Source organism: Melitaea cinxia, chromosome 8, assembly GCF_905220565.1.
Source record: "Melitaea cinxia chromosome 8, ilMelCinx1.1, whole genome shotgun sequence".
NCBI lineage: Eukaryota > Metazoa > Arthropoda > Insecta > Lepidoptera > Nymphalidae > Melitaea > Melitaea cinxia.
In genome coordinates, this window is record NC_059401.1 from 10,860,610 (window position 1) to 10,879,786 (window position 19,177).

The window sequence follows — 19,177 nt, forward strand, 5'->3', positions numbered from 1 at the left end:
TTTTCTAAAACTACGTTTTGGAAAAAAACTTCAATATTACAAATATATTGATCAACTACGCTATGTTCCATACATATTTATTTTAAGAACTTAATTTTTGATAACGCAGTGAGCAATTTATTACTAAGGAGTGTCAAAAATTTATAACTTAAATACCAATTATATTAAATTCAAATTATAACAAATTTTATTAATAAAATTTTCTAAAAATTAACCAGTATTACAAGGGTATAGAAACTATTATAACTTGTATTCCTCGTAGCAAATATACACCTATATTATTATTTTTTTAATTTCTTTATTAAGAAAACCAACAGCTTTACAAACAATGTACCTTACAGCTATGTATATGCCACGGGTGTATAGTATTGCCAATAACAGGTTTCCCTTAAATTAACAATAACACTGTAACAATCAAACTTACAATGCTAAAATGAAATAACAAAATAATAAACTTAGAAATTCAGGATGCTATCAACTTAAGCCTCTCTATACGAATAAATAAAATTAATAAAAAAAATTGAATTTGAGTATCCGCTTGTAATATCAAAATAAACCGTTTTTCACTAAATGCGTATAGATAGTCTGTCTGTCTGTTAGTTCCGGTCAATCTCTGAAACGGCTGGACCGATCCTGACGAGACTTTCACTGGCAAACATCCGATGTACGGATAAAGGGGTTTACATAAGGAGGCTAGGCTACTTTTATTTTGGATTTAAATAGTATATATAAAAATATATACTAGAACAATGAACCTAAAACTAAAAACCATATATATATAACTAGAATATATTTTTAAAAGGAGTCCCTTTAGGCGAGGTTCCGAAGATACTGGCAGCGTTTGCGTTATTAATAAAATGTATTTAAAACAACAAATCCTGCAACAATTTCGAATTTTAAATTAATATAGCTATTTTAATAGCTAAATAATAACTTTGGTACTTTACTTACTAACACTGAAATGTCTTCAGTCTTCTAACCGTCATTAATATTAACTATTATGAACATTCAGCTCGGTGCCTGAAACTAGAAATCTTTAGTATCGTTGATTATTATAACAACCTTGACACTACCGGGCAACAATAAATTTCTTAACCGTTGCTTTTAACTAGTATAAAATATCTTCGGAACCACAGCAGATATCATTCAACATCTAACCAACAATGAGAAGTCTTCTGGTGTTGTGTGGGCTTGTGGCTCTTGTAGCTGCGGTCTCCGCTCGGGAGATCCGAGAAAAGAGAGCGGCGGATCTCGAAGCCGCAGCATCAGGGCACAAATGGGACAAAGGTGGTGGTCACGAACATCACGGACATCATCATCATGAGCATGGCGAGCATGGACACAAGGGACATAAGGGACACCACGAACATCATCACGGAAAGAAAGGTCACCACCACCATGAAGGACATAAAGGACACCACGGTGAACATGGTGGACATAAGAAACACCACCATCACGACGATGGCTACCATCACCACCATGAACATGGAGAAAAGGGTGAACATGGTCACGGACACGAGGAACACGGTCACTTCCACAAGGGCCATGACACCAAGGGTCATCACGGCGTCGAAAAACATGACGAATTCAAAAAGCATAAGCACTTCCATGACCACCACGGAGAAAAGGGCCACCATTCTCACCACGGCGGTCATCATCATGAGGGTGGTTACAAGAAAGGTGGTCACTTCCACAAAGGACATAAGCACGGTGGCCACCACGAACACCACCACGGCAAGAAAGGTCACCATGAAAAGGGAGGACACCATCACCATCATAAGGGACACCACGGAGAAGGCGGACACCATGAGCACTGGGACCACCATCATGACCACGGCAAGAAAGGTGGTCACGAAGAACACAAGCACTGGGGACACAAGTCTGGTCATTAAAATGAACAAACTCCTTCCATACAAGTTGTTGATTGTTGACTTATTACATATGTATTTTGTTATGTTTTTTCTAGATAAAATAAAAATAGTTTATACTTAAACTTTAAAACGAGGTTTATTTATTTTCTCTGTATAAATAACTAAAAGCGGGTTAAACATTGTACTGACGAAATATGAAAAAAAAACTTATTCGATTGTAAAAATTACTCTTGGTATTGTTTTGTTGACAGTGTAACATATTTCCGGTTGTAAGATTTCTCAAGATAAGTCTGATAAGTGTTTGCTCACAAACGAAAAAAAAACGACTTCATTTGACATCGACAAGTATCTAATACAACGTAAGCAGTCGAAAAAATTATCAATTAAATACGCATTATTATAAATAACTCAAATAATACTTGTCAGATCTCGATCAAGCCTAAATAGCCTAAATGACAATTACAAGATCTCCTTTAAAAAAATATTCATCAAAATCGGTACACCAGTAAAAAGTTATGAGGCACAATAAATACAGTCGATTTGAGAACCTCTTCCTTATTTGATGTCTTTTAAAAATAGTACTTTTTAAAAAAGCTACGAACGCAATTGTAATAGTCAAAGATTATAATGAAACTTGAAAAATTCGCATTTAAGACTAAACGATAATGAGGCTCTAGAAAACTAAAAATTGTTTTTAATTTTGAAGTAATTATTTAATTTTTAACTGGAAAGTTTCGTATGTCTTGTATACTTAAAATGTACAATGTCAACACTTATTGTGTACTTATTATCGAAGTTTCTTATATTACTATAGTTGCAAAGAAGCATCGATCCGCTTGATGATAAGCAGCTACCGTTGCATATGAATCCTGCGAGACCAGGAGCATGCTGGATACCTTAAGCGCTTTGACTACCTTACACGAACACAACACTACGTAAGTGCATTATTATCTTCTGTTATTGTTTATTGGTATTATGTGTCATAATACATATTACGATTAATGTTATATAGTTTTTAAGTCATGTTCTAAGACCTATTTGGATATACCGGTAGTCTCGCCCTGTGGCACACCGCTGTGCCGAGTAAATAAATTCAAATACCTGGGCCACTAGGTTACCGATAATTTAAAGTATGACTGTGATATTGAAAGGAAACGTAGGTCGCTGTCTGTCCGATGCAACATGTTAGCTCGGAAAATGCAAGGTCTACGAAACCAGTCAAATTAACGCTTTTTAAAGCATACTGTCAGTCATTTTACGGTTCCGGTATAACAACGCATTCATGGTTCTGATGGGGCTGCCACAGCGGTGCAGTGCCTCAGGCATGTTTGCGGCGGAGGCGCATAGGGATAACTTTTATGCCGTTATGAGCAAACGATACGCCTCCATGTTAACACGCCTCCGTGGCTCCTCCAGCGGAATGCTGAATGTGTCTGTTGACCCGTGGGATTTGCCAATGATGTATCGATGGGTGCAGATTCATAGAAAACCAAATTGTGTTACAGTTTCGTACTAACATTAGTTTCTAAGTTTTCATATGTTATAACATTTCGATGGATGTAAATCTGAAATAAATAAATATTATTATTATAATATTCTAAAGGTATTCTAAATTGTCTACATATTCTGCTAAGCAGGATCTTAAAAGAAAAGTGGCATTTGTTTCCGCGAAAAATGTTCTTATTTTTTGTTATTGGAGACAATAAAAGCAATATTTTCTTTTACTTTCAAGATGCCTTCTAATGATTTCTTTGAAGCCGCAATATGAAAATAGTAACCTTTGTGAGACAGAATATCGGATTTCGTAGTATTTCTGACGTCTTCTTGTATCTTCATTTCAATAAAGTTATAAATGACTCACAATAAAGGTAGCCGACCGATGGCGGGATAACCATCCAACTGCTGGCTTTGAAATATACAGGCCGAAGACGGGCAGCAGCGTCTTCGGTGCGACAAAGCCAGCCCTGCGGTCACCAACCCGCCTGCCCAGTGTGGTGACTATGGGCAAAACACATGAGTTCACGTTATTTTTGGCGTAAACTTGTGGAGGCCTATGTCCAGTAGTGGACTGTAAAGGCTGTAATGATGTAATAAAGGTCAATACTGATGCTCTGTTACTTTAAAGTGATATTCAATGACTTTCTGAATAGTGCAAAAGTAACAATATGCAATTATGTGTTAAAAATGCTTTATAATAGTACAGTATAGTTATAATAATACTGTTATTTTTCTTTAAATTATTACACAACAATATTTATTGCTCTGAACTACTATCAAAATTTAATATCAATCCCCCGCAAATTTACTAGAAAATCAATTATGTTTTTACATCCTTACATCCTTTTCAAAAATCAGTTTTGAGCACAAACTCGCCTCGTTTTGCAGCTAAGTAAGATATACTATTACTACAGCAAATAGATCGACAGATATATTTGGCACAATATTTCAACATTTCAGGAGCCAAGTCCTAATAGTAAGTAATTTTACTATCGATTTACCATCTGCTAGTCGCTGTTCTTTTTAGAGATGTGCTTGGTGTAAGTTTTGTAGCATTTGTTGAAACGCAATTTGGATAACTGACTTATTGTTTACCTATCTACTGAATTGTGTTAAATTATATGTATGTGGTGTTGTATTGAGTTGTGCGCTTAGATTAAACATAATATATGTTTCGTTTTGTAATTAATGTTTTAGTGTAATTAATGAATCAGTAAATAAATAAATAAGACATATTTTCTTAGTTATCTCCTAAATAATTATTTTATCCTACATACAAGACATTTATTTTTCTTCATGTAAGTTTACAGCTTTCAAGATTATTAGTATAATTTGTTGATAATATGGTCCAACATAAGTCATTAACAGTAACTAATCACTCATACCTACCATGACTTTATACCGAACGAGTATAACTATGACTTTGCGTAAAGGACCCATTAATTACAACTAAGGCAGAAATGAAGTTATGAATGTTGACTGTAATAAGATATCATTACTTTAGCAGTTAACTCTAACGCATAAGACATCTCATCAGTCTTACTTTATATACATTTATATTAGTTGTAAATATTACTTTAAATAAAATCAAATCACTGTAATATTATATTCATTACTTTTAACAAAGACAATATTAAAATCAAGACAGTTATAGCTAAATCATTTGGTACTGATAAATAATAATTACAATAATTTTCATTTTCTTACCTAACTAGTATATTTTTTTACATATCTGCAATTGTTCAATAAATAGACATTATTAGCACCTTTAATTAACCGTCTAGTTTAATCACAAGTTTGTATTCTATCAACAATAGGTAGTTGAATCAAGAAGTTGCGACTAAACTGTTGGCGCAGTTTGAGGTGGCCCTGCTTCCTGTTCTGCAGGTTGCTGGTTTGATTCCCGCCTAAGTCTGAGTGTAATATTTGTATTATATAGGTATTTCTATGTATATTTATCAAAAAAATAGTTGTCGGCTGCTACCTATAACATAAGCATTATACCTTAGGAACAGAGGACCGTGTATGAATGTTAGAATGTAAAAAAAGAAGATACGAGCAATCATTGGTAGAACTTTCTTACAAATCTAGCGAAGCTGTAACTGATACAGTATTTTTTTATTACTAGCTACCCGGACAGACTTCGTTCTGTCAAAAGTTAATAGACTTTTATTTATATAGATTTTTTTTTATATATTTTTTCAGTATTAAAACCTTCCGCGGGCCTTAAGGATAGCAAATGCAAATTATGCGCTTAGCAACATTCATTTTTACCACGCTTTTATTAGCTTGGGTTGTATGCATGTAATATCTAGTATATATTTTTATGTATATATGTATGTATATATAGTATATTTGAGCATAATTTTCACCAACTTCCAGAAGTTTGATTAATTTGAAACTTTGCACACGTATCAAGGACCGATGACAATGCAATAATTTAGTAACAGTTTCCCAATATCCTTATTAGGACCGCCAAAATTAACAAATTAATAATAATGACGCCGCGTTGGCGCAACAGTCACAACCATGGATTGTACCTGTTGCGCGTTGGCGGTTGGCAGTTGCGAGCTCGATCCCCGCACATGACAAACATTTGTATTGGCCATACAGGTGTTTGCCGTGGTCTGGGTCCTTGTGGGTCTCCCCATTGTGCCTCGGAAAGCACGTTAAGCCGCCGGTCCTGGTTGTTATCATGTACACCTGATAGCGATCGTTACTCATAGTAGGGAATATATCCGCCAACCCGTGTTATAGCAACGTGGTGGATTAAGCTCTGATCCTTATCCTACATGGGGATAGAGGCCTATGCCCAGTATTGGGATATAACAGGCTGAAGCATGATTAATAAATTAAAAAGTAAAAAAAAGTAGAAAATACTTTTTAATTACATTAAGAAAAAATTATTTTCTACTTTATATAATTTATTATTTATATAGACTAGCTGCCCGGACAGACTTCGTTCTGTCAAAAGTTAATATTACAATTATTTTATCTTATTTTTTGTTATAAAAACCTTCCGTGGACCTGAAAATTTAAAATTTAAACTTTATGTTACTTTTTATAATATAGCGACTGTAGTAATACATAGTACATATTGTAGTTTCAAGTGTCTATTCATTGTAGCTCTAGAGATATAGCTCTGTGTCAGACGTGCCGACGTTGGCAATCATAGAAGATAGTCCTGTTAGGTGATTTCTGATTAGGGAACCATAAAAAGATAAATCTAAATAAAATTTAAATAAATCATCCAATAAAAATTAAAAAAAAAGACAATTGATAAATTCGTATAAACACTGTACTTAGTATGATAGTATTGTCTTGTAATTGGATTAAGAGAGCCGAGCGCATACGACACGTGAATCAAAACCGTGATCATAGGATTAAAAACTTAGGAAGTGACGCTACATTTTCATTTTATTTTCAGATGAAAATTCGGTGCTACTCAGATCAAATGCTAATTTCATGAGCCAAATTTATCATTATAATTTATTTTGCTCATTACTATGAAAAGAAACTTCTTGAGTAAACTTGCAAGTGTTGCCATTACGTTCGGTTGATTGTTTCGAAATTTGAATTGATTGTTCTGTATTGAGGTGTTTTTAGGTACAATTATATCTATATATCTATAAGTCGTCATATTATCATAAACGCTTGATAATGATCATTAATCAGAATAGGTAATTATTCTAGTTTACAGGGGTTGCCCTCAAAGGTAGCGCAGGTCAGATAGTAATCTCTCAGTGTATAAATCAGTAACCTATCACGTCGAGACTGGAATATTAAGTGGACCTAGTGAACAACCGGAAAATGCTTGTTGGAATTTTATTCCATACATACTTTTGTATGTTATATGTACAAAATTTTTATTCATGTACGTCAAGTATTTGTTCTATGAAAGAAAACACTCGAGGACTTATAAATAGCCATACAAGTTTATTTTAGTAGAAATTTTATTTCATGAGTATTTAATATAAACATTTTTAAGTAACGTAATCAGTAATGGTAATTTATATTCTTGCGCTATCGAATAAAAGCCTATTCTATTACTTTTCTAACAAAATATCCTTTATATGTTTCTTTTTTTACTCTTCATCCATTTAATTACTATTACAAATATTTGTTGATAATTTAAGTTACTGAAATAGTACAAAATATCGAAACGTAACAACCACTAGACAATAAAAATATAGTCAAATATACTTAATAACCATTACAATAATTCCAATTAAACATCTAACCTTGAAGGTTAGATGCAAGTTGTCGCCCGCCATTGCAAACATTGCCTAATTTTGATGCTGAGAAAACTATTGGTAGTATTTATAAAACCTTGATGTCGATAAAAATTTTCATAGACAACCAGACTGTAGCAAAGGAAACTACAACAATGAAGGTTGTTCTTTTACTGGGCTGCTTTGTGGCACTTGTTTTGCTTACAAGTGCTCGAACCCTAGGCGAGAACAGCGAAGCTGATCTTGAATCTGCCGCCTCTCATCATCATGAAAAAGGCGGTGGTAAAGAACACCACGCCCATCATCACCACGATCATGGTGAAAAGGGCCACAAGGGCTATAAAGGACACCATCATCATGAACACGGCAAAAAAGGCCATCATCACCATGAAGGACATAAAGGTCACCACGAAGAACATGGAGGACATAAAAAACACAACCACCATGACGACGGCCACCATCACGAACACCATCACGGTGAGAAGGGTGAAAAAGGACACGGATTTGAAGAGAAGGGGCATTATCACAAAGGACATTCTACTAAAGGACATCATGGTATACACAAAATAGATGAGTTTAAGAAAGATAAACATTTCCATGACAAACACGGAGAGTCCGGATACCATGAAGGTCATGGTGGGCACCATCATGAACATGGTCATAAAAAAGGTGGTCACTTTCACAAGGGTCATAAGCATCATGGCCATCATGAGCACCACCACGGTAAAAAAGGCCACCATGAGAAAGGCGGCCACCATCATGAACACAAAGGTCACCACGATGAAGGCGGCCACCACGAGCATCATCACCATCATAGCGGCCATGGCAAGAAAGGAGGTCACGAAGATCACAAGCACTGGGGTTACAAAAAAGGACATTAATCTTCCGATATTGAACTGTTACAAATTTTTGTTATTGACATTTTTATACGCTGTTGTATCAATCTATATTTCTAAGGAAGCACTTGTAAATAAAAACAAACACATAATAGATCTAATAACTTGTCAAATAAAGTAATATTAGAGAAGTTATCTTTTATTAAAGAAAACAAATTATTTAAACAAAATACGTTTATATATTGTGAAAAGCAATCATTTTTTAAACTTTTTGACAATTCTATTTTAAAAAGTATCTCTTAAACCTATTACATCAAATTAATAAACACCAATAATCTTATTTTGATAACAGATACTAGTAAAAAATGTAGTACTCTTGTTGTCTACTTAAATTAAATTAACAAGTAAAAACATATTTAACATGAAGTAATGCTCTTCTTAAATCCTAAGCTTTAATAATTATTTATTCAAGATATAGCTACTAATTGGAGAAAAGTGGGTCTGCACACGTAGTTTTGCTCTATAAGGGAGCAAAATACGTCCATCAAAGTGTACAGGTATTTCATAAAGTAAGAAAAAATTATTAAATATTAATGCGATTAACGTAAATAATTATTCTTCCATTCCTTTGTCCCACTGTAGACGTGTATTGGCATTGGAAGGTTCTAACTGTCTACCAGCTCTTTGTTTTGGTGGTGGTGCTTCGTAAACATTCTATGCTCCCATATAATCCACAATTAACTTAATAAGTAAACGAAGAAAGCACGTTGTTTGTACCGGCAGGCAATTCAGGACTAAATTTGCCCATAGGTCCTTTTGTTATCTAGGTGACTATCTTTATAACAGAAATAACGCTTTGCTAGACATATACCCGCTTACAAAGCAACAAAGTAGTAAATTGAAGGTTACAAAATTGTTGTTGGATCTTAATTATAATCAAACTGAGGAATTATATTCAATGATAAACTAAACGATCCACAATTATGATGTTCAGTTGCGCTGTTGGTTGACATGGGATGGGAACAAATATTCACCCACCCACACACGCCGCACACGCGCACGCAAACACACATACACACACACAGACACACAAACTCACACAGACACACAAACTCACAGAGATAGAGAAACTCACATACATGCGTATATACACACACGCACACATACTAAAATACAATGCAATCAAATGGGTTATAAGATTAGAAGTATTACTATTTCTTTTTTGAGAAGCCTTGCATAAATACTTCATAATCATCATAAGCCTTTTTGTCACGGTGCGATCAATATGCTAAGTGGTCCGGGGTGGTGCGAGACTGATGACCTGTAATACAGGTATTTTATAACTAGCATAGGCATCAGACTCGCATCAACATTGATGAGGTTCAATTTTGGGTAAACGATAGCTATTTTTGACGAACGTATTAAAATTACTTTAATGAACGTATCTAAAATTACTTTAATTATTAATGTAAATGAATAAAGAACTTGTACAATAAAAATGTAAGCCTGTGATTTGCTATAACTGTAAAATTGTTTTTTTTTTCTGTGTAATGTACGTTGTATGTTGTAATGTATGTTGTTTTCTGTGTAGTGCTTTGTAAAGTGTTAAATAAATAAATGAATAAATAAAAATTAAAAAATTAACAATTATTACATATGTATGTCTTGATGACATCTACATACTTTAAGCTAATTCGTACTTAGACAAATAATACTTATACAAAGGTCGTCCTTAAATATTATTTAGTCACCAACCGTAGCTCCAAACTCCGACATAATGCGGTGTCAAGCGCCTGGAGTCGTTCTGTATTGAAATATTTACTGAGATTTTAAGTACTTCAAAATTTATATTTCATAATGAACCAAATAACTTGAAACAGAGTATTAAATACTTAAGGCACTTTTAGCTTTAATACACTTCAACAAGGTATTGCTTTAAATCTTGTCAGTATCATTATTACAATAATCAATTATGAAGATAACATATGAAATTCTCATTAGAAATAATGCTTTATTGAAAATAACAATAATTTTCTTGGTTTTTTTTTTAATTAATCTTATTACGTAGGAATAGGTTTGTAAATGACGTACGAATACCCTATTATATTCACCTAAAACTATGTAACACGACTTAGACATAGTAAACGAAAAGGTAATTAGTAAATATATCCTTCAGCTTTATATTACATTAGCTTCAAAAGACGAAGGATTTAATGTGACGCCGAATGAACCCATAAATCTAGTGCGAGGTGTGACATCGCTAAGCCTCATACTCGCACATTAATTAGTGCAAAACGTTTATCAACAGATTTAATCTAACCAATACGTGAACGTTCGGGAAAAACCTGTCGCCGACCGATTAGAGACGTTAATTACGCATTCGATAATTCTTTTTGAACCGACAGTAATCAAGAAGGCAGTTAAAGTTTTTGTTTATTTTTTTCATTTATTAATTATTTTTTATTTCTTAGGCCGATCTACAGTTTTTCTAACTAATCAAGAATACGCATACGAACAACTACGTAGTCAATCACAGATTCATACTGTAGTAATTAATTTATCAGTTGAGCTCACAATAGCAACAAAATGAACTCACATAGATTAACTTGAATAATATTAAACCAATGTAAATAGTGCTATAATTTGTCAACAAATTATTTTATGCTTATCTATCTACACTTCTACAGTGACTCAAGCTATTTCTAAAATTCTTTATATTTGTTATTCTACCTTTAGAATTATTTCTTGATAGAAACCAATGAAAATTTCCACCTATATCGAAAATATAATTAAATAAAATACGAGAGTAAGACGATTGGGAATGATGCACTTGTAGTAACAACACTACAGTCGTTGAAATCAAGTATATTTTTGTAAGAACTATGTAATTATACACGTAGCGTAGATTTCTCAAGAATACATTCTTGGTTTTTAACATCCCATTAGATTGAAAAACAATAATCTATACCAATATTATAAAAAATGGTGTTTATTGGTTTGTTTGTATATAATAAATTCTGGCACAAAGATGAAATTGATTTAAAAAGTTTGATAACATATAATTATATAAACATACACAACAATACATATTGAACAGGGTCTAAACTAATCACGTAATAGATTGCTATATTTCCAACCAGCTTCCATAATTTTTCTTCTATTTTAAAACAAAACTAAATATACTATATTAAATTTCATAAAACTATTTTACATCATATATATGTATAGATAAATATAAGCGAAAATATAAATACAAGATATTAAGTATTTACTTTAAGAATGAAAAGTAACCTATTTTATCGTGTTGCAAAACTGGTTAAGAGCTTTTAATTAGTATTTGCTTTTCAGAAATAATTTATGACACAACTAACTATTTCAGTAATTACGTATCAAATTGCAATAAACGAATACAATATAACAATTGAAATAAAACATTTAGACGTCGAAATCAATTAAATTAATGTCAGGGACTTTTTTTTTATCATGAACAAATTTTTGACCGCAACTTTGTACGCGCTAAATTTTAAATGAGGTCAATCCAAAGTATGTGTACAATAATAATTTATTATACACCAGGTTAAAATTAGTCTAACTTACTGCATCTAAATTCGTGCCTTATTTTGACGTAATAATTTCATTTTGTTTACTTTTATCGTCTCTCAAAGATACCCGTTTTAAGTTTATTACAAAACTATTTTAAACCTAAAAAGAAACAATTTTTAGTAATAAAATATTACAGACATACAATGTACAGTCGCGGGATCGATTCCCGCTCGGAATGAATATTTGTGTTTATACAAATATTTATTTACGGTCTGGTCGTTAGTCTTTGTGGGTCTCTCTACCGTCCCTCGGAGAGCACGTTAAGCTGTCGGTACCGGTTGTTGTCATGTACATCTGATAGCGTTCCTCATAGAAGGGAATATATCCGCCAACCCGCATTGAAGCAGTGTGGTGAATTAAGCTCTGATCCTTCTCCTACGTGGGGAAAGAGGACTATGCCCAGAAGTGGGATATTACAGGCTAAAGGTATACAATGTACATAATATAATTGATAAGGACATTACGAATAAAAAACTTTTTTTAATTTAAATTCTTTTTGGTATGTTTATTAAATATTTAATATTAAAGTAAAAATCATTCCGAACACATTTTCAAGAACACGATTTAAAAAACATTTAATGTTTTTTTTATCTACCTATTAATAATAAATAAATAGATGACCAGACAATGGATATGTAAAGCCATGTCATTAGCCATGTCATTTGAAGAAGATTAAACTCTAAAATACTAATACCTATTTAGTGACCTTTTTTATAGCCGAATTTTTTATGATGTTCATGTCCTTCCTTTTTAGCGTGATCGTGGTGGTGGTGATGATGCTCATCGTGACCAGCGGCTTCTTTATGACCTTTGTGCTCATGATGATGTCCTCCCTTTTCATGATGGCCCTTTTCACCATGCTCATGCTCGTGATGCCCACCATGATGATGACCCTTCTTGAAATGACCACCCTTCTTGTGACCATGTTCCTCATGAAAACCTCCGTGCTTCTCTTCATGACCGGAATCTCCTTCCTCGTCGAAGAAATGTTTATCCTTCTTGAATTCATCGAGTTTGTGTATTTCATGGTGTCCTTTTGTCGAGTGACCTTTATTATAATGTCCTTTTTCTTCGTATTTGTGCCCCTTTTCTCCCTTTTCACCTTTGTGGTGCTCATCGTAATGACCATCTGCATGATGATGCTCTTTTTTGTGACCACCATGATCGTCATATTCACCTTTATGATGTTCTTTATCATGATGACCCTTCTTTCCTTCTTCATGATGATGATGGCCCTTATAACCTTTATGACCTTTCTCTCCATGTTCGTCGTGATGATGAGCATGATGCTCTTTTCCGCCACCCTTTTTGAATTCCTGATCTTTACTATGCTCTTTTTTATGATCAGAAGCCGCGTCTTCTTGATCAACTAATTTTTCCTTGCCCCGTAATGACTCATTTTTTTTAGATGGAATCCGACGTGCGTATGCTACGGCTAATATTGTAATTAAACATAACACTAACAATAGCCTCATGCTTCGATCTTATTCGGAGGGCCTTTTACTGTTTCACTTATAATTTAAAATTGGCGATATTATTGATGGCGCAGCAGTTTTATATAAGAAATTGTGCAACCTTTGTCAAATGGCGCGTCGCGAACAATCTTAGCCGTTTATTGTTGCGAGAAATGCTGGCCAATTCCTTATGTTGAGACCATACACAACGAAATAATGCTTAAGAGTAGTTTATATTGAAAAATATATTGACAAAACGATATTTCTGTTTGTACTAGAGAGTATACTAGAAAGTGATTGAAAAAACGGAAACTACCTAAATGTTATCTTATTTACGTACTCTAAACATTTTAAATGTATACTACAGGCACCTAATTATGTTTACCTCCTCAAAAATAAACTTCCTAGTCTTTGAACGTAACATGGAAAATTTATTTTTCTACTTCTTTAATACTAATATTTAAATAGTACACCATAGTTTTCTATTTCTCTTAGTGTGATTCGATTAAAAACTTTCTTCGCCATTCAAAAATTTGTACTACTCAAAGTATCAATAAAATTTATCGTTTTACATTACTATTAACAATATTAATATAAAATTAATTATATTAAACTTCTATCGATACATGTACGTACTTTTTTATATACTAGCGACCCGCTCCGGCTTCGCACGGTTGCGTTGCTGATACTAAATATAAAATAAATATTTGCAATGTAAGCGCAAAAAATGTGTTTATTTACGATATCACATTAGGAACCTCTAAAACTATCAGTGTTTCTCTACTATGTTATACGTGTATTTTACATATAAACCTCCCTCTGGAATTACTCTATTTACCAAAGAAAACCGCATCAAAATCCGTTGGGTAGTTTCAAAGATCTCAGCATACAGATAGCGGGAAGCGCCTTGTTTTATACTATGTAATAATAAGAACTGACGGAACGGTATGAAAACAAGAAATAGTTAATAAATTATAAAGTTATTCACCAAAAATGGTATATATTTGAATCCACTGTAGTTACAACACAGATATTACATTTTTAATGAGGTCACCCTAAGCCCTAAATTCAGATATTCCACATAAGAAAAGTTTACAAACTGATGCAACTAGGCAGTAAGCGAAGATTTGAAGTGTGTTAATACCAATTTCTTTCAAGTCTTCGCCATTTTTTTAATGACGTGTACATTGACGAAGTAAATAATGCTATTTCACACAGTTGAAACAATTTATTTGAAATAAGTAAATTTATTATATAAGTGTTAATACATAATAACCGAAAACCTACTTATTCACTAGCAGCTGACTCTAGGTATATAATTGTTTGTATTTTATTATTATTATTATTATTATTATTATTTTTCTCTCTAATTCCCTCAATTTTCTTGTTGACCTTTTGGGTCTTTGTTGGCAATTACTATAAATTGGTAAAACAAGTTTACATATACCTTCATCTACGAGGCTTGTCTCCATTTGGACAAGTTGAGCACATGATCCTGTATTCTTAACTTTGGGGGGGGGACCTCGTAACTTATAGTACAGGTATTTTATACCTTTTTTGAGCACCAGTCCTTCGCTAATCGTGTTGTCAAATTTGTGTAAAAAAACTTTGTGTAAAAATTACTTATAACTTATTTTCCTCATAATGTAATCTTCATCTAAATAAATAAATATTATTATTATTATTATTATAACTCACTTTATTGCAACTAAAGATAGCATACATAGCAAACCTTAATATTAGATACATGTAGTGCAATGGGCGATCTTATCACTAAATAGCGATCTCTTCCAGATAACCCAACAGAAAGGAGCTAGCAGTGTAACGGGCTTGCGCAATGGTAATAAAGTTTAATCAAAATACATATACAAATTCATACATACATATTAATACTATAATACAATAAATAAATAAATTACATATATATATATATATATATATATATATATCTATAATCTATAATATATATAAACGCGAAAGGTCATTCATCACGAAATCTCCGAAACTATAATACCTACAAACTTGAAATTTGGCAGGTAGGCTCCTTATAAAAAGTTTTTACGAAACTCAATCCCTAAGGGGGTAAAATAGGGGTTGGAAGTTTGTATGAGAGTCCCATGTTTTTGACGTAAGAGACTTGAAATTTAAAATGTATGCTCTATAGATGGTAACAAGGTGCCCAAATAATGTTTCTTAGAAATCAACCCCCTTTTGGGGTTAAAACGGGGGATGTTACGTTGACCCACTCATCACGAAATCTTCGAAACTATAACAGTTATAAACTTAAAATTTATCAGGTAGGTTTCTTATAAGGCGTAAGCATCCACTAAGAACGGACTTTTACGGAACTTGACCCCTAAGGGGATAAAACGGGGGTTGGAAGTTTGTATGAAAGTCCTATGTTTTTGAAGTAAGAGACTTGAAATTTAAAATGTATGCTCTGTAGATGATGAGAAGGTGTCCAAATAATGTATCTTAGAAATCAACTCTCTTTTTGAGTTAAAACGGGAGATGGTAGGTTGACTCACTTATCACGAAATCTCCGAAACTATAACAGCTACAAGCTTGAAATTTGGCAGGTAGGTTCCTTATTGGGCGGAGACATTTTTTAAGAACTGATTTTATGAAATTCGACCCTTAAGGGGGCAAAACGGGGGTTGGAAGTTTGTGTGAAAGTCCCATGTTTTTGAAGTAAGAGACTTGAGATTTAAAATGTATACCTTATAGATGATGAGAAGGTGTCCAAATAATGTATCTTAGAAATCAACTCTCTTTTTGAGTTAAAACGGGAGATGGTAGGTTGACTCACTTATCACGAAACCTCCAAAACTATAAGAGCTATAAACTTGAAATTTGGCAGGTACGTTCCTTATAGAACGTAGACATCCGTTAATCTAAAGGGATAAAACGGGGGTCGGAAGTTTGTATGAAAGTCTTATGTTTTTGAAGTAAGAGACTTGAAATTTAAAATATATGCTCTATAGATGGTGAGGAGGTGTCCAAATAATGCATCGTAATCTATAAATATAAAAGAGAAAGGTCACTAACTCACTCATCACGAGAACTCAAAAACCGCTGGATGGTCTATCCATCCAGGTTGGACAAAGATAAAATTTGGCACGGAGGTAGATTATAGTTAGCAGACGTCCGCTAAGAACGGATTTTACGATATTCCACCGCTAAGGGGTTTAAATGGGGTTGATAGTTTGTATGAAACATATATAACCTGAAAATAAAACTAAAAATGTGGTGTATAGAGAGGTTTTATAAAAATAACTATTAAATTATACTAAATTGTGCCTTTTAAAAAGTTACTCAGTTTGATAAGCATTTCAAGTGACTGAAATAAAAAAATAATTTGCGTTAAACAACTTAATGGTAATGCATATCTTCATAACCACGCGGACGTAATCGCGGGCAACAGTTAGTGTATTATAAAACAAAGTCCCCAAAAGTGTATATGACCGATTTGCTCAAAATCTACTGAACGGATTTTCATGCGGTTTCACCATTCGAAAGAGGGCTAATAGGAAGGTTTACGGAACCGCTAAGCCGATTTTGATGAGAGTTTAACTATAATCTTGCCGGGAAAACTTTGTGACACACTAATTTCAACGCGGGCGAAGCCGCGGGCACAGCTAGTATATATATATACACACATACATAAGCAAATGAATAAACGTACGCAATAGAGAGATGGGTACAAACAGTGAAAATAAGCATGCTTAGTCATGTTATTTAAGCAAGGGTAGAAATGCTTTACACGGTTTTCAAAGACAAGGATAGAAGGAGATTAGATACCGATGGTAGTGTATTCCACAATCCAACAGCTTTTAATGTAAAAGATTTAGAATACGAACTCGAGTTATGAATTAGCACACTCAATTTGTTGTCGTTTTGAGAGCGAAGGTATAGGTGAAGAGAAGGGTTGCCAAGGAATGAAAAACGTTCTTTATGGTATAGCGGTGAAGTAGGATAGAAAAGAGTTGCGTAGACGAGAGACAGAATATGTAAGTTACGTCGATCGTGTTTTTTTTTTTAATTTAAATTTTAACATCCATAGGCTCTTGAGTGCCCATGCTTTTATTTATTTAAATTTTAATTTTCAAGCGTTGAGGCGTATTATTTTCAACATTGCATTCGAATTACGAACTAAAGCTTATTTTCTCTATTTCGATGGTGAGTCCAAAACTGACCGTGAGAGATATACATATATAATTACATAATAATAATAATTAGAATAATTATTAGAATTAAATTAAATAATAATAACTAGAATAATCATTTACGACTATGGTTTTTTTTTTAGATTTTTTTTTTTCTACATGCTCCATTAATTTTATAACGCACTACATGCTTTATAATTTACATTGTGTGACTTACATTGTTAATTTACCGCATTGTCGACGGCCACTCTCATTTTTCTAAAACAGCGCCCGCCGCCAGTTTCGCGAGCACATCCTCAATAACATTCGCATCCCTATTATGGATCGCCATTTTGAGGCTGTGCTCGAGAATTTGCCTACGGTTAGCCTCCACCGCCCTTCTGACGAAGTGGCCAATTGCGTCGTCCTTGTCGTCGGTGTAATAGACACAGGTGTTAGTGTGTCTAGTCACCGCGACCACCGCATGCGAGACACTATCATGGATTCGAAGCCTCTCCGCCCTCGTCTGGACAACAATGACGTTTTCACTCGTCTGTCCCTGCGCCTCATGAATGGTCAGGATTCTCGACCCCTCCCCAGCTCCGTATCCCCGACCTATCAACGCCTTCTTCTCCTCTTGCGTGAAAGTCAGGTACAGGGTCCGGTCCTGTTCTGCTGGTATTCGTGAGTCGGTGAATCCTTCCATGCGCAACGAGTGGATGATCAGGCTCGAGCTGTAGATCCTGTCGTACACCTCACTGATGGCGAAAGCAACGTCTTTTGGGTTTCGATGCGTGCAGGACAGCTCGCATGAGATACCTACTGACAGGTAAGGTCTGCTGTACCGCATCTCGAACAGGTTTTCCCTGTCGATGTACGGCAGCTGGTTTACGTCTCCGATGAGGACCACCTCTTCTGCTGCCGATAACCGGGCAGCCATGACTATGGCTCCGAAATGGTTCATAAGGGCTTCGTCCACCGTTAATCGGCTTATCTTAACGCCCTCACGAAAATCGTCGATCGTGTTAATACATACTACTTTTGGGAGAGCTTTAAAATGTGTGTTATCGCCTAGCTGTGCTCCGCGGTTTCAGACGCGTTAATTTGAGGGGAAATAGCCTATATCTTTCCTCGGTAGACAGGCTCTCCTACACAAAAATAATTTTTCAATTCGAGCCGGTAGTTCCTGAGATTAGAGCGCTTAAACAGACCAACCAACAATCTAAGTAACAAACTATTCAGCTTTATAATATTAATACAGATAATGTGGCTACACTGATTGCCTAAGTTTAATCCTAAATTATTAATTAATCAACCATATTTTATTCGTTTTATACAGTCGGATACTATTTATAACAAACTATTGTACTGAATAATAGTTTAAAAATGCTAATTTATTTCCTTCATACTGTTGAAATTAATATAAATATTTTGTTATTAAATAATTTTTACTTGTGTTTAATAATTAAAAGACATTTACAAAAACGGAAACATTCATTAAAGTTTGTAAATACACTTTGATCAGTTTCAGCGTGACAT

General features: G+C 34.0%; 3 protein-coding genes across 3 annotated transcripts; 2 read left to right on the forward strand and 1 right to left on the reverse strand.

The window, feature by feature from the left end:
* The first annotated feature begins 1,163 nt into the window (after window positions 1–1,163).
* LOC123655529 (histidine-rich glycoprotein-like) lies at window positions 1,164–1,892 on the forward strand. Its single transcript, XM_045591303.1, has one exon. The coding sequence runs from the start codon at window positions 1,164–1,166 to the stop codon at window positions 1,890–1,892; it is 729 nt and encodes a 242-aa protein (XP_045447259.1).
* Window positions 1,893–7,755: 5,863 nt separating this feature from the next.
* On the forward strand, window positions 7,756–8,481 carry LOC123655521 (histidine-rich glycoprotein-like). The gene has a single exon (XM_045591294.1). It carries the CDS (start codon window positions 7,756–7,758, stop codon window positions 8,479–8,481), a length of 726 nt encoding a protein of 241 aa, XP_045447250.1.
* Window positions 8,482–12,737: 4,256 nt separating this feature from the next.
* Window positions 12,738–13,514, reverse strand: LOC123655528 (histidine-rich glycoprotein-like). The gene has a single exon (XM_045591302.1). It carries the CDS (start codon window positions 13,512–13,514, stop codon window positions 12,738–12,740), a length of 777 nt encoding a protein of 258 aa, XP_045447258.1.
* Between the last annotated feature and the right edge of the window lie 5,663 nt (window positions 13,515–19,177).

What these genes read in the sequence shown, in the direction of transcription:
- LOC123655529 (XM_045591303.1), top strand. Translation starts at nt 1,164, where the DNA reads ATGAGAAGTCTTCTGGTGTTGTGTGGGCTTGTGGCTCTTGTAGCTGCG.
- LOC123655521 (XM_045591294.1), top strand. Translation starts at nt 7,756, where the DNA reads ATGAAGGTTGTTCTTTTACTGGGCTGCTTTGTGGCACTTGTTTTGCTT.
- LOC123655528 (XM_045591302.1), bottom strand. Translation starts at nt 13,514, where the DNA reads ATGAGGCTATTGTTAGTGTTATGTTTAATTACAATATTAGCCGTAGCA.